At 37.1% G+C, this 14,938-nt stretch overlaps 1 protein-coding gene across 2 annotated transcripts in view; it reads right to left on the reverse strand.

Moving 5' to 3' along the window:
• Positions 1 to 5,361: 5,361 nt before the first annotated feature.
• The window catches only part of LOC120538810 (metal transporter CNNM3), a 69,300-nt gene continuing 59,723 nt past the window's right edge, over positions 5,362 to 14,938 (reverse strand). Inside the window, exons 7-9 of one of the 2 annotated variants that reach the window (XM_039768295.1) lie at positions 13,743 to 13,869; positions 13,513 to 13,573; positions 5,362 to 7,865 (exon numbers count right to left, since the gene is read on the reverse strand). In XM_039768295.1, coding sequence (XP_039624229.1) covers positions 13,524 to 13,573; positions 13,743 to 13,869 — 177 coding nt within the window. In that variant the 3' untranslated portion in view covers positions 5,362 to 7,865; positions 13,513 to 13,523. The remainder of the gene's footprint in view (positions 7,866 to 13,512; positions 13,574 to 13,742; positions 13,870 to 14,938) is intronic. The other variant, XM_039768294.1, reaches the window with a different exon arrangement.

Consider the following 14,938-nt stretch of genomic DNA (forward strand, 5'->3'; position numbering starts at 1 on the left):
CCACCTCCTTTTCTGTTCTGTCTATCATTCCTAAAAAATGTGTATCCCTCTGTGTTACACTCATCCCCATCTTTGTTATTTAGCCAGGTTTGCGTTATTGCTATATCATCATAATTATGCTCTGCTACAAACAACTCCAACTCACTTACCTTATTTTTGATACTATCTGCTATATCGTTCTCTAGCTGCATTTTAGCCTCCCTAATAGCCTTCTTAATGGCTGCCCTCATGTTCTCATACGCCCTACGATTCACATTAGAGATATTAGTCTTATACGTTTTTTTCTTTTGCAGATTCTTTTTCTACCCTTTGTTAGCCCACTGTTGGTTTTTTTAAATTTACTACTAATTCCAAATTTATGTATGTACCTGTCCTGCATTACATGTAAAAGTTTTAAAACCTGTTCCACTGCTCCTCGATGGTCTCCACACTTAATAGCTTATCCCAGTCTATCCTCCTTATAGACTTTGCTGCATTTGCTCAAAATTTGCCCTATCAAAGTTAAACTTAACAGTTTTCGTTCTTTGCATTTGAGCTCTTCCAGAATACTGTGAATTGTATTATATTAGGGTCACTGGACCCTAGTGCCTCAGTCACTTCTCCACCCTCAGTCCTATCCTGATTGTTACAAAAATACTAAATCCTGACACAAAGCTTTGGTGCTTTAACATATTGTGTTACAAAACATCCATTGATTACCTCTAGAAACTCCCTGTCTTGTGCTCCGCTATTTGCAAAGTTAGCCCAGTTAATATTCGGGTAGTTGAAGTCCCTCATGACTATAATATCCCCATGTAAACGAAATTTTAATAATAGCAGTAATAAAAAGATCCGTTTTGAAAATACTCTCTGCATCGGGAGGTCTATCACACTCCTCAGTAAGCCACTTTGAAAGCGCATGCGTAGTATTGTGCCAACTAGAAAATGTTTGACCGAGTTATTAAATGCTATCGGTTTCATTTGCCCCCATTGACAGCACACACCATCACAGCTGTCATACAATTACAAGATTGTGCCGCATATTCAAACTGATCCTTTATTTGTGAAAGCAATCATCGCCCACAGTCTGTCTTCTAAGGAAAGACGCATCAGGATTACATATTACCGCTTCAGACAAAACCCTTGCGTCAACTTTGATTATTTAACCCTCTTTGCAGTCGATGTTGTGTATGCAAAAAGAAGATCCTACTGTAAAGAACCTTTCAAGCTAACCAGACTAACATCGAGAGACAGATGCACTCGAGTGCGCAACTTCCCAACGAAAACGACGAACAGGTTGACGCGTGTTGGTGGGCGGGCCGCCAAGAAGAGAGAGACGCAGTGATTTTAGTGACGTCGACGCAATGGAAACTTTAGCGCGTCATAATGATGAGTGGAGCTTAATATAATCACTTCGTAAACGGATAACAGTTATCTTCCGTCCTTATGCCATTATACCTCCCTCCTCGAATCTGACACTGGCGTAAATTTGTTAGCTTTCGATGGGATATTCGCAAGTGGCAGTGTCGAAATCCCCACCCCTTTTGAGGCAGTCTGCCATCTGAAAACATTTCAGCCAATCAACAACAGGCTTCCAAGGCAGCCATCCAATCAGCTTCGGGAACAGAAGCTTTCTTCTGCTCGCGCCAAGGATAGCAGAAGATGCTTGTGCTGCAGGAGCGGATAAGAGGGGGCGAAGGAGAAGGACGATGAGCTCAGCCTTTGTATTTCACATTTGATGTTCATACACCATCAGGTTAGAAAGTTTATAAAAAAAAAAAAAAAAGGTTTGTTCGCGATAGTTTAGAACCGCGACAGACTAACGTGAATTTGCAACGTATTCCCATATTTTGCTTATTATCCAATCAAATTCGTTTTATTTTTTCACTTTGTAATAATACGTTCAAATGTTAAGTGTAATCTTAGTCCCGGGATACACCGTAATTATAAAGGCAGCAGCATTTTCTTCTTTCCTTGGCAAATAAAGACCTGATCCATTTGAGTTTCTCGTTGGTAGGAGCATTTTATAATGACAAACTGCCAAGACTGGCTTTAATAATAGCTTGTTAAATAAACGCACACACACACTGTGTCAATACACAAGTACCCTGAGAATATTTCTTGGATAATCAATTTTCTTTATATAGCTTTTTACAGTATTTATCACTACACAGAACATATTATAAATTGGTAATGCCAGTTGTCACTTAAAGATGATCAGCACTGAGAAAGCAACATGTAGTGTTGGATTTAATCTCTTATAAAGCATTTAGCAACCGTTCACAAAAAGTAGGGAAAAAATCTCCGTGAGGAATTCATTTATTCTGGAAAGAACTGAAGGCTTCACACATTCAATCAAAAATTTGGATACACCCAGGAATGTTTATGTATTTTACAGGAATTGATAGCTTGAAAAGTGTACCATTAAATTGATTTAAAAAGTTACAGGCAAGCCATTACTAGTGTTGCTGGTGGCTATTTCTGTATGAGATGACCGATTATTATTCATAAACTGACATATTTCTTGAGAAACTTGGCACATTTTGGCCATTTTTGAACCCAGAACTGAACTTTGGGAATGCCAGTACCTTGCAACCAAAGTGAACAGAACAGGTTTCAGTCGTGCTCATGCAATTACAAGGGTTTCTCTAATAACCAAGTAGCATTTAAACACAAGTAATTAAAGTTAAGCTAAGGGACTTGACCATTAGGACACCAGAGGAATGGCTGCTGAAAATGGGGCTTTGCAATCGTATGTGAACAATAAATTAAAAATCGGTCATTTCCTGCAATAGCAGCCTTCAACACACTACCAATATCTTGTTTGCATTTTAAATCAATTTAGCAGGATTTTGATAATAAAAAGGTTTCAATTTCAGTCAAAACCCTGAAAATTTCTCGCTGTGTCCGGGTAGTGTGTCTTCTTTTTTAATTAACACTGCTAGTAATTCCTAGTAGCAATTAATTACATTATCACATTGTATTACCTATTTATTTTTTTTGTAAGTTTTATTGTGAAGTACATCTGTTTAGGTTAATAGCATTACATGAAGTGCATCTTACAAGCATTTCACAGCAGCCTTAGTTATGGATTTAAAATTTTACAAATATTCTTGAAAAATGGGACAAGATCATTTTCAAGATTCCAAAATATTGCCTAAATCCAAAACAGGCACATTGTTGATAAGACAATCTATGAGAGAAAATAGCACAGCCAATAAACAGACCACAGCATAATTCCAGTACAGTCATACAGTAAATGGTAACCTGCAATACAGTGCAGTGTAAGATGGTCCTGGCCAGCCAGTGGGTTTTTCTTTGTCAGACATTGAAATTTCTCAAAGTCTGTGCCCCGATTTACATAAATAGGGGGTTTTGTTGTCCTTTCCTCAAATTGCATTCATACTAAATTGACAACTTTTTAAATTATCTTAAACTAGCTGTCCCCTCGGCTCTCCCTGAGTTAATAGTGAAACAGGACAAACTTTAAAAATCAATAAACAAACAGGTATGGCTAGCTAAGTGAAGGCAAGGAACACTCGAAAACGTCGTGAGAGGTAGACTGACTCGAGTGCAAGGTGAACAAAATCCTGTGTCCAATTCAACATGAAAGATGAGATGCGAGATCAATCCTTGTAAAAATGTTACTGTACATTCGTTTGTGTTGACCCATTTTACAGTTCCTTGCAGTATCATTTTCATTATTACTATTGAACAACAATTATATCAAGGTACAGTACTATATTTCACTATTTTATTGTATTTTGTTACAAATTTTATTTTCAGTATCTGTCATTTGCAAAACAATTCCCTTACAAATTTCAAATGAACTAAATATGTAAAAGTTGTATCTTGGTCTTATTTTTTGTAAATCATTCTTTGCAGAACACACTGTCAAATAAATGCAGTAAACTAAACGTTTTACTCCACCATTGGAATTGTTTTATGAATTGCATACGTCTGCCTTGAGAAATGAGCCAAAGCAATTGAGGGAAACCTGGAACAATCTTCTTAATTTGAAGGCAGTTGAACAGGATGTTCATATTTAAAATAAAATAATTTTATAGTGAAAATGAGTAGCAGTACTCCATGGCTCTCTGGTGGTCAAATGAAATGAAAATGGTGTCCATTTTGGTTATGAATGTGAATTTAGATGGATGAGGTGTCCAGTCCTCTAGCCAAAAACCTTGGGACAGGCTGGTTTGGAGATCTGTGTAACTGTTTCTTCTGCACTTGAGTTCAGTTTTGTAAATTCACTCACAAGAAGGTGATGAGGCTGGAGGTCTTCTAGCCCAAAAGATAAAGCTATTAGGACTTATTAGTCACAGAGGTGGCTGCCTGGAACTCCCATCTCCGCAAATTGTGTTTGTTTGTGCTTAGGGTCTTCCTGATTCACACCTGTCTATGAAGGGACTAATTCATCAATGCAGGACTTAAAAGTAGAAATTTGTTAATGCATCAAGGCCTTAGGACAGAAGACATCCACATTACAATGAAAAGTGACCACGATCAGGTAAAATGGATATACATGTCCCACAGTAGTGTTTTATGGCCATCACTGCCATGGGGCAACATAAGTCTTTTTCATATTAATCTACCATTCAGGACTTGGTTGTTGGGCCTTTGTTTGTCTGAAGCCCATTCATAAACCTGTACACTGTAGCTGACCTTTTATATGACTCCAGGTAACAGTTTTAGGGTTCCACAGCTCTAACATGCCTCACCATTGCACTAGAGTTAATAAATCTTCAATATTTTTTCAGTAAGTACACAGTTCAATAGAAAAAAAAAAAAAAATCAACATGCAAAATAACTGTACATTAAAAGCTAGAACCAGTAAAATAAATAGTTCTCCAAAATAGAGTACTGTAATTTATATTACACAAATACACCAGTGATCAATGCATATATAATTTTTTTTAGCTTCAATTGCTACAATCTCTTACTTTGGTACAGTGGAGCAAGCAGTACAATTACATAAAACTGTAGTTTCGGACATTTCTGTTTCAAGGAGTCAAGAGCGGCCACTTACTAACATTCTGCTGTGATTGTATGTCTCCACCTAGTGTTCAGCTTGAGATGTACTGTATTAGCTATTTCGAATGACAGAACCGTTCAATTACCACACAAGCCTAAATGCCAGCCTCTTGGGAGATAATTCTATTAAGCAACTGAGAAACTGAATGGAGTGCAAAAACATGGCACCCAAATAACTTCATTGTAGAAACGAAAGTGACAAATGAAGACAAGTTTATGTGGCAAAGACTGCAAACCATCATCAAGGTAGTGAAAATAAAAAAGAAAATGCAGTTTTACATATGTTAACTTAAAAAGCATTTAAAGTTTAAAATAATCATGTAAATAAATGCACAAGATGAGACATTTTAAAAAGAACAGCTATTATTTTATTTCCCTGGTAATGCGATTTTCAGTTATCTGTAAAACAGACCTTTATATATACTAACTACTCTCCTTACAGAAGGTTTAAATTGTCCAACAAGGAAAATAATATTTTTACATATACATATATGCAAATGTTACAATGTGAATGATTTTACATAACCCAGGACAATATATTCATAACTAAAAAAATATTTACTAGAACTTATACACATTAATACATTTGTTGTGAAGGACAACGATGATGAGAAATACCCTGCTGCCATAACAAGGATCTACACCAATGTCCCCATATTCACTGCCTGTTGTAAAGCACATCCCTCAAACTACCAAGATACGAACCTCTGCCACATTCTCCTACTTCATGACAATCATACATACTGTATCTAATGTAGTCTGTGCCACTGAATTTAGTAGGTCAGTTCCTTTCTGGTCTGAGCATACATCTAATCAAGAATCCAGCAGTGTGGCCCTATGAGTTAAGGTGATGAATCTAAGTGTTTTAACAGCAGTGTGTCCGAAATGGAATGTTTTAGGAATCTAATAGATTTAGCACATAACACAAGTTAGGGCTGCTTGAATAGAATGTCCGCAAGTGCTAACATACTTGATCAAAAAATGTACTTAACAGTGGATGTGCTTGGTCATATAGTAGCTCTGAGACTACAGTGGTCTCCGCACACAAAAAAAAAAAAGTTATGTAAAATATCACTTCAACACATTATTCCCAGTTGTGATTCAGCATTTCTCAGATGCTAGACTAGAACACAGTTTCTCTCAGTCTGGAAAAGAACAGTGTAAGTGCAATAAGCTTAATATAACTAATAAAAATATATTCTAAAAGATTTCCTTATGAGGAATGTATTACAGGATCACAAAGATAAAAACTGCATAACAGAACAAAAATAAGAGAACTTTCTATGGTTTTGCAACTTACTTGTACAACGCATTTGACACAAGCAACACCTTCTCCATCTTAAGTAAGCATCCATTACCTCTTATACATTCTCCATATGTCAAAGTTGAGCTGTCACTGCTTCAACTTGACTCTTTGCTCCAACTGCAAGTGAGCAGCCATCAACCTCAAAAACTGCACTGTCACCACAGTCCACTGTGTCAGGTTCGTTACCAATATCATACACCCATCTGAAGTGGACCATTTCCTTCAGCCATGTCTAAACTTGACTAACATTTCCCCTACGTTCCATATCAGTACCAGTTTAAAAGCACAGTTCTGCCAGTCCTAGAATTATTGTGCTGATCTAAACCTAGCACCTATAATGTTGATAATAAAAAAACAAAACATCCACAACACTGTTTGGCCAGACACTTTTGAAAGGGGCTATATGGACATTGCAAGAGATAAAGCAGGGAACCCATTCAGTAAAAGAGAAAGAAGAGGACTAATGCAGCCGTCTTTGCCACTTTTCTATTTTTAAACATCTAATTAACACTTTCAGAAGTTCACTTTTTCTGGAAATGTTGTTACAAACCCATCAATGACATTGAGCCAGTCTTCATGAGAAAAGCTGTGGACGGTCTTCAAAACTGGGTGATACAGACTGCTCATTGATATCATGGACCTAATTAGCACTCTACTCTCAAATAGACAAATTTCATCTTTTATAACCTCATATGTAATGTGCTAGCCTTGCCGCTGTGTCTGACCCCACTACTATAATACTGATGTACACATATTTGGCACTTTGTGTTCTGTAGAGAAAACACTTCCAAAGTATATTTAAAGTTGCTACTTTTGTCACAAAATGCCAGTTTCTGTAGTGGCAAATAGCACTGTCACAAAAGATATACTTTTGCATAAGAAAGAAAAAATATTACTTCCTTTAGCACCACATGCTAAGGTTTAAGAAGTTCAATAAGCCCAACTGAAGTCCAGATTTTCAGCTCACCATCTCTAAAAATATGGAAAATCTTGGCACAATAATGCAATATAAGAAATAACCAACCTGTGCTTAGTCATGGCATGGCATGGCTGTGTTGTCGGGCATATTCTGACCAACCATGCTTAATGTGCAGCTGCAGTGTTCAGTATTAATTAGTTTAAAAAAAAAAAAAAAATACCAACATAAAATTAAATGTTGTTTCACAGAACAACATATATAGAATCAAGAGTGTCATGGGGTCCTTGCAGAGCTCTTGCCCAAACTCAGTTCCCAGGCCTCTCCTTTTGTGCTACACATCACCAGGGAGCCACGCAGTAAACAAGCAGATTGTTCTTTTCAGGCAGAGGAAGCTGCAATTAGCAGGAGAGGCACAAAAAGGAGTACAGGCAAGGATGGCAGCCAGGCTCAGGCTCATCCAGCTCCAGCAGTTCGACCTGAGCACCACGAAGCACACAGTGTTCAGGATAATAGGACGGTGGGGTATACTGTTCATTTTAGCGGTTGTTGATTTTTTCAAATAGTGTTATTCCCCCACCTTTATCCCAGGAACCAATTCCTCTGAGATATGCTCTTTACTTCTTCCTGAGAAAAAAAAAAAAAATGAGATCAAATACCTATGGTTATCCAACAAGTTAAAAAAAAAAATCTTTAGTGAGCGGAATTTGAATTTTAGAAATTACAATGTTTTCTATAATTGCAAGTATTGGAGAAAACAGAAATCTGATGTCTTCAGTACATGACTCCCCATTTAAAGGTAGTATTTCAGTTGTAGCATATTACAGGCCAATAGGCTATACAGTATGCACACAGGAGTGCTGCTCTGCTCAGTCATTTCTGTTTGTCCATCCTGCAGGCAGTTGTGATTTCTGTTTATTGGTGAGAATGTCAGAAAAAAAAAAAAAAATTAAATTTCAGTATACAGATAGTTCTACAGCTGAACATTGTTGTGTACTTTTACAGTATGTGGAGCATCCAGTAAATATAACAAGGTACATAGTTTTCAAATATTTCCCTCTGCTGCAAAAACCTGATCTAAGCTGTTTGTCACTATCCAGAGAGACAGCTTTACAGCTGCCCATACCCAAGTTTGTAGCCGGTACTTTTTTTTTTTTTTTTTTAAGAAAAGGAGGATTTTCATGAGCCAGGGAGGCCACTGTTGGATTGTTGAAGGGAGAAGTTCCTGCATTGTTTGATTGGAACAATTTCTCCATTTAACTTTCAAGACATGAGGATTTGAAAGATGAGAAAGAAACCAACACACACAGGGCAAGGAGCAGGACAGTAAAATCCTCGAGAACCACAACACAACTACACTTTGGCTCATGATCCAGCAGTTGTCGACCTAGCGCTTGATGACAAGTCTCTCAAAGGGGAGATCCTCCAGCTGAGGAAACAAACTTAGACCCTTACAATAAATCAACAGTTTGGCATTCACTGTTTTGCTAGCTCAGACAGAGCCGTAAGATGCCCAGCATATGTATTAAGCTTGCATGCATATTCACCTGTCCCTGAATAAAATTTCATGACTATTTATTGGAATTCTGATTTTTTTTATATATATATATATATATATATATATATATATATATATATATATATATATATATATTTATATATATATATATATATATATAAAGCCTATGTAATCACATATTTGTCCCATGTATGTTCATAGTAGACACAAGTTTTCAATAAATCCAGATCATACCTTTGTAATTATGGATGTAGCTTGAAACTTATAATTTGAAGCACTTCTCCTTTTTAGCTCCTGACACTCGGCACAGTGTTTGCTATAAGTCTGGGGAAGTGATTGGGTGAAAAACGAAATAGCTAGTCTGTTTTGATATATCATATGCCAGAAGTGAAGAAGGTAGCTGACGAGGAATGCAGAAGAGTGTGTGCATATAGCCTCTTAACTGGACAAATTGAAAGAATCACAATTCAAAGAGAAAATGGATATTATCCTTTCTAAGCTGTATTACATTGCAGAAAAACTTCCCGTAGCAGTTCTGCTCAAAATTAACAGGTTTATACAGCAGCACTTTCCAGTACTAAACTGTGCCAAAATTCAGCTACACTGAGCGACTAACTTTTATTTTATTTAAAGAACAAATACTAAAAAATGCACATGCAAAGACCGCGTCAAAGTTGTGCAAATTGGGTTAAGTGACCCCTAAGACATATACATCTGTTGAAAAGTTGAGGTTGAAATTCTGATCCCCTCACAATACTCTCTGTAATAAACAGGGGTGAACACAAAACAGAATGTCACAGAAAAAGGAGTTTAACTTTGATACAAGTATATCATAAATACAAATGTGGCTGCAAAGGCGAGTTCTGTTAGGTTGATTTCCAATTAGTAGAATGTCTCACTTTTAATAGAAATTTGAAAATCAGCTGTGATATGAGAGTTTTCAAAAGCAACAAGAAAGAACTTTAAGTTTAATAGAGGTAAGATAGTCAGTGCTTAAATGGTAGGTGCATTAGTCACAAAACTGTGCAATATTACCTTATGTGCCAAGGGCAATAGTCTCAAAAATAACAGCAGCATATGCCAAACATGGACAAACAGGGATTCATGGACACACAGGATAGTAGTCAAATTAACACAGAATTGAATCTGCACCTTTGTGACGCATTCTCGACAAAAACTGCATTTGAAACCTTTACAAAACTGGGATTTATACAAGGGTGCCCAGTGCACAAAGACATTTATCCTGGTGCAAGGAGCAGAAAAGAATTGAAACTCAGTAATGGAAAAAAGTAGTCTGGTGTTGTCTTTCATTCTGCTTCCTATATCCAAATGGTTTTATGGTTTGGCGAAAACCAAAGAACATCTTCAACCCATAATGCCTGTTTGCTAGGTATGGGTATTGAATACCGGTATTAAACTGGTACCAGTTCCGGACTGGTCGGTGTCAAAATATCAATAAGCACTTGGAAAAACAGTGCCGCAATCAGTGCTTTTGTACCGTGAATTCATTTTAAAATTACCCATGTTTTTAAATTCCTACTCATCTCCGAATGATGGGTGTGGCTGCATCAGTGGATGCTCCCAACCTCCCCCTCTCTCCCTTAATGGTGACTACACAGCAGGCATTAGGCGATCATGTTTTAGTTGCACAGCTGCGTGTGTAGCAAAGTGTAATCTGCCTTTTGTAATTTTTTTAGTTTTAGTTATGAACTCCCCCAAAATAGATTGTTCTTGTATATAGTTAGCAGCATATCAATCGTATTCACCGTATTGAAAAATGGTGGAAGGAGTGTGAGAGACAGGATGGAGAGTGGGATGTGCTGGAACAGGTGCACACTGGATCAGTATGTGTGAGGATAAGAAGGAACAGCACAGAATGAACAAACAAGTAGAGGGGAACAAGAGCGAAAGAGTGTCATGCTTCAGACTATAACACCAAAGTGGAAGACGAGCAGCGTAAAGGAGTTAAACGAGTCTGATTGCGATTAGAAGGCTAAGGAGTCTCCCATGGCTAGAACAGTGGGCATTCAGTTGGAAGGCAATTAATAAAGGCTCACCAGTTTCAAACTAGAGGTCTGTGTGGGCCTGTCCGCCCATTCTTGGCCCCCCATTTCTCCTGCTTCTGCCCACAGAAACAAATTGCTGCCGTTAAGGAAAAAAAATGAAGTATGGTTGATAAAATTGATTAACATGATCGTATACAAGGAGGGGAGAGAAGCTTTCTTCTCTTTGGTCCAGTTGTAATTTTCACTTTTTTTGTGACAATTCTGCTTCATCAGTATTTAATATGGATCCGCGATGGGATTTAAATAATTTCTGAGCACAAGTCTGCACCTTTTTCCCCACAGAAAGGAACAGAAAAGAGCAGTGTAGGCAACGTGTCTTGTAAAAGCTTTAAGTTAGTAAGTAACCACTTACTATTCCATTTGGAAATAAAATACAATCTATGTTAATAATTGCTATTCATTCTACTAAAATGTGACATTCTGTTCTGACACAGAAGGTACCAGCCATACTCCGCACTTTCAAAAAGTATTGGAGATTTATAAAATATATATTTTTTATTAAAGGTCACAGTACTTTTTGCTTATCAATATATGTACACTGCAACCAAGTAAAACAGCATTGTGAAAGTACTGGCAGGCATCTCCATGTCTGCACATTTATTCTAAGAAGCGTTACTAGCGTTACTAACAGGAGCCATAAATTTCACTGCACTCTTTAATTTAGTGCAGTTGCATTAAGGCATGATTATCACAAATCTCTTCTTGTTGCTCTACTGTTGCGATGCAACCCTTTAATATCTTTATATAAAGATATAAAATAAAAGACACAGAAGGAGAGCTCTGGGCTAAGAAATGTTGCTGCTTTATAGAGCATGTGGATAGGACTTACTACCTTTATTTTAAACCACTTTTTTTTTTTTTTTTATAATAGTCGTGTTTATAAAAATTTGTAACCAATCTGATTTATTATTTAATTGGTATAGGGGAGAAGCTGTTTGCGCGACACCCTGTCTTTTGTTTTCTTGTTTCTGGAAATGTATACTACTCTATTTTTTGTTTTTAACAATGTTAGATTATAAAGTCAGAATATTTTATTGGGTGAGGCTATGTATATATGGGGCAGAGTGGTGTCTCTGAGGCTTAGGATCTGCACTGGCAATCAGAAGGTTGCTGGTTCAAATCCGAAAAATGCCAGAGGTGATTTCACTCCGTTGGGCCCTAGAGTAAGGCCCTTAACCTGCAATTGCTCCATCCTGTGTATGATGTCAACTTGCATCTAGCCCTGCACATAGGCCCTCCAAATTGCAGGGAAAACTTCAGGGTTGGTGGCAGGATTGGCTCTCCAGCCACCAATTTAAAAAATCCTCACACTGTTCCATTCCATCTGAACTAGTGTGGTACTGAGGTGTCACCCGTTGCATGACTGCACTAGAGTCCTAATCTGGGATTCTGAGGTGATTTGTCATGTGGTGGGTGCGGTAATGCATTTTATCAGTGCATGCTCCTAACCGCCTCCCATCTATGTATATTGTAAATAGTTTCTCCTGTGAATATATTGTAAATAGTTCTATATGTTTAACAGTTCTATAATATTTAAGTTTAGCTTCTGGTAGTGAAGCAGCACTACAAGAATGCAGGAAAATTGTTATTTTTAAAAAAAATTAATATTACAATAATAGTTGAATCTCTTCACATCATATTTATTTGTTGCTCCACATTATGGATACGGTTATGGACACTACTCTACATAAGTACCAATATCAATAAGCAGTATCAGTATCAATATTGGTATTGATAAAATCCTAATTATACCCATCCCTGCTGTTTGCTATCAATCAATATGGTGGTTGCTAATAATAACATGACCCGCTCATTGAAAGTAAGGTTTGTTTATCTCAGTGGTTGTGCAAGGGTCTAATTATACAAGGCCATTCTGCAAGACTGGCGATATTCTGGTGGCTCATGATGTTCCTCTATTTCAGGATGGCAATACTACCATGTGCAGTACTATACTAACTGAACAGTGATTTCATTACCCCAGAACAAAGTCACATGCTTTCCATGGTATTCCCAATTACCAGATCTAAACATCATTCCAGAACTTCCCATAAAAGTTAAGTGAAGAATGCACAGTATAAATTCACATCCTTCATCCCTCAAAGAACTGGAAGTCTTTCTTGAGGAGTGGTGCAATATTTCACTACCCATACATAATGTCCTCAATATTTTTATGTATTTATTTATGTTTCTGTTATTTTTGTCCAATTCTGAATGTGTAACATAGATACAGGTTAAAACGGGGAAAAAAGCCACTAGTAATGAAACAAATAGTATGCATGTCCAGTCAGTTGTGTGATGGCCAAAGAAGACAGCCAGGAGTACCTTTAATCTGTCTGAGTAATCTTGTTTCTAATTTTGAAGTTTTCAGTTTACATATTCAAAGTCTGTTTGTAATTTTCTTACAATTACTTGTGCTTCTCAGCTGCCACAGAACACGTTACTTGAATTTCTACACTTAGTTTTACATGATATATGTACCTCTACAGAATTGTAGCAACAACCAATAACATTGCATTAATACATCTGGACTATCTAAAAGAAATATTATAATGTTAATTCAATGACATTTTTAAATGTAACATTTTGATCTATGTATTATGTTTTGAAAAAGTTTGATCTGAAAAGAAACAGCTGCTGTATATTCCTCCCCTTCTAGAAGAAAACTCTTCTAATTACATTTCAAATTTACCTGCACTTCCATTAACTGTAGCTCTCTATAGAATCGAATGTTGAAGAGTGAACAGGAAATACTAGAAAAAAAACAGAGAAGAAAAAGAAAAACAGACAAGAGAAAGATGCTTTAATTGAACTGCAGGAGAGAGAAGCCAAGAATACAGAGTACAGCAGGCTGGGGAAAAAAGTTCTAAAAGCAAAGTGAACACAGATTTGGAGAAGTGTTCTATAGCCTTTGCACATTACCTGCAGTCAGATTCCTATCATTCAGAAGTTTAGTTTGGCTGTTGGGAACAATCTTTGTATCAATGCTGTCTGGACATGTTCGAATCCGTGAAGCCATTAATGCATTGAGATACTGCAGTCGTGACACCTGCAAACACAACAGACAGACAGATCAAAACAGTTAGACTAAATATTCCACTTGCCAAGACAACAAAATAATCCATAAAAATTATTGGCTTTTAAAATTAAGAAAATTAGGTACAGTAATCCCTTGCTATATCGCGCTTCGACTTTCGCTGCTTCACTCTATCGCGGATTTTAAATGTAAGCACATCTAAATATATATCACAGATTTTTCGCTGGTTCACGCTTTCCGGACAATGGGTCTTTTAATTTAGGTTACATGCTTCCTCAGTTTGATTGCCCAGTTGATTTCATACAAGAGACGCTATTGGCGGTTGGCTTAGAAGCTACCCAATCAGAGCATGTATTACATATTAACTAAAACTCCTCAATGCTATAAGATATGCTTCCCGCGCGGTGCTTGTTTGCTTCTCTCAATCTTTCTCGCTCTCTCTGCCTGATGGAGTGTGAGCAGAGGGGCTGTTTGCACAGAGGACACGGACGCTCCTCTACAAAATGCCGCTTTATCACGGTGCTTCTGTATACTTAAAAGCACGTATTGATTTTTTGATTGTTTGCTTTTCTTAGCTAGCGCTCTCTCTGACATTCTCTGCTCCTGACTGAAGATATGTTTGCATTCTTTTAATTGTGAGAAAGAACTGTCATCTCTGTCTTGTAATGGAGCACAGTTTAAATGTTTGTCTAAAGGGTGTTATTTCATGTCTAGAGGGCTCTAATAATATTAACAGGGTGGGAGAGTTTATAAGGGCTTAAAATATATAAAAACAACTACACAAACATATGGTTTCTACTTCGCGGATTTTCACCTATCGCGGGGGGGTCTGGAACGCAACCCCCGCGATCGAGGAGGGATTACTGTATTTGGTATATTTACCCAAACAAATTAACAAATCAGGTGAAAATTAGAAATTGTAAGAAACAGTTTGACGTTAAGTGTACCGTCTAACTTCCAAAGGTTTATTCACTAATCCATAATTATTTTAAAACACTGGCTTAATAGAACTGATGACGTGACTAATTAGTTTTATTTTTTGCCAGATTCAGGTCGCATCTACTTACCGCAGTCCAATTTA

Source organism: Polypterus senegalus, chromosome 11, assembly GCF_016835505.1.
Source record: "Polypterus senegalus isolate Bchr_013 chromosome 11, ASM1683550v1, whole genome shotgun sequence".
Taxonomy (NCBI): Eukaryota; Metazoa; Chordata; class Cladistia; order Polypteriformes; family Polypteridae; genus Polypterus; species Polypterus senegalus.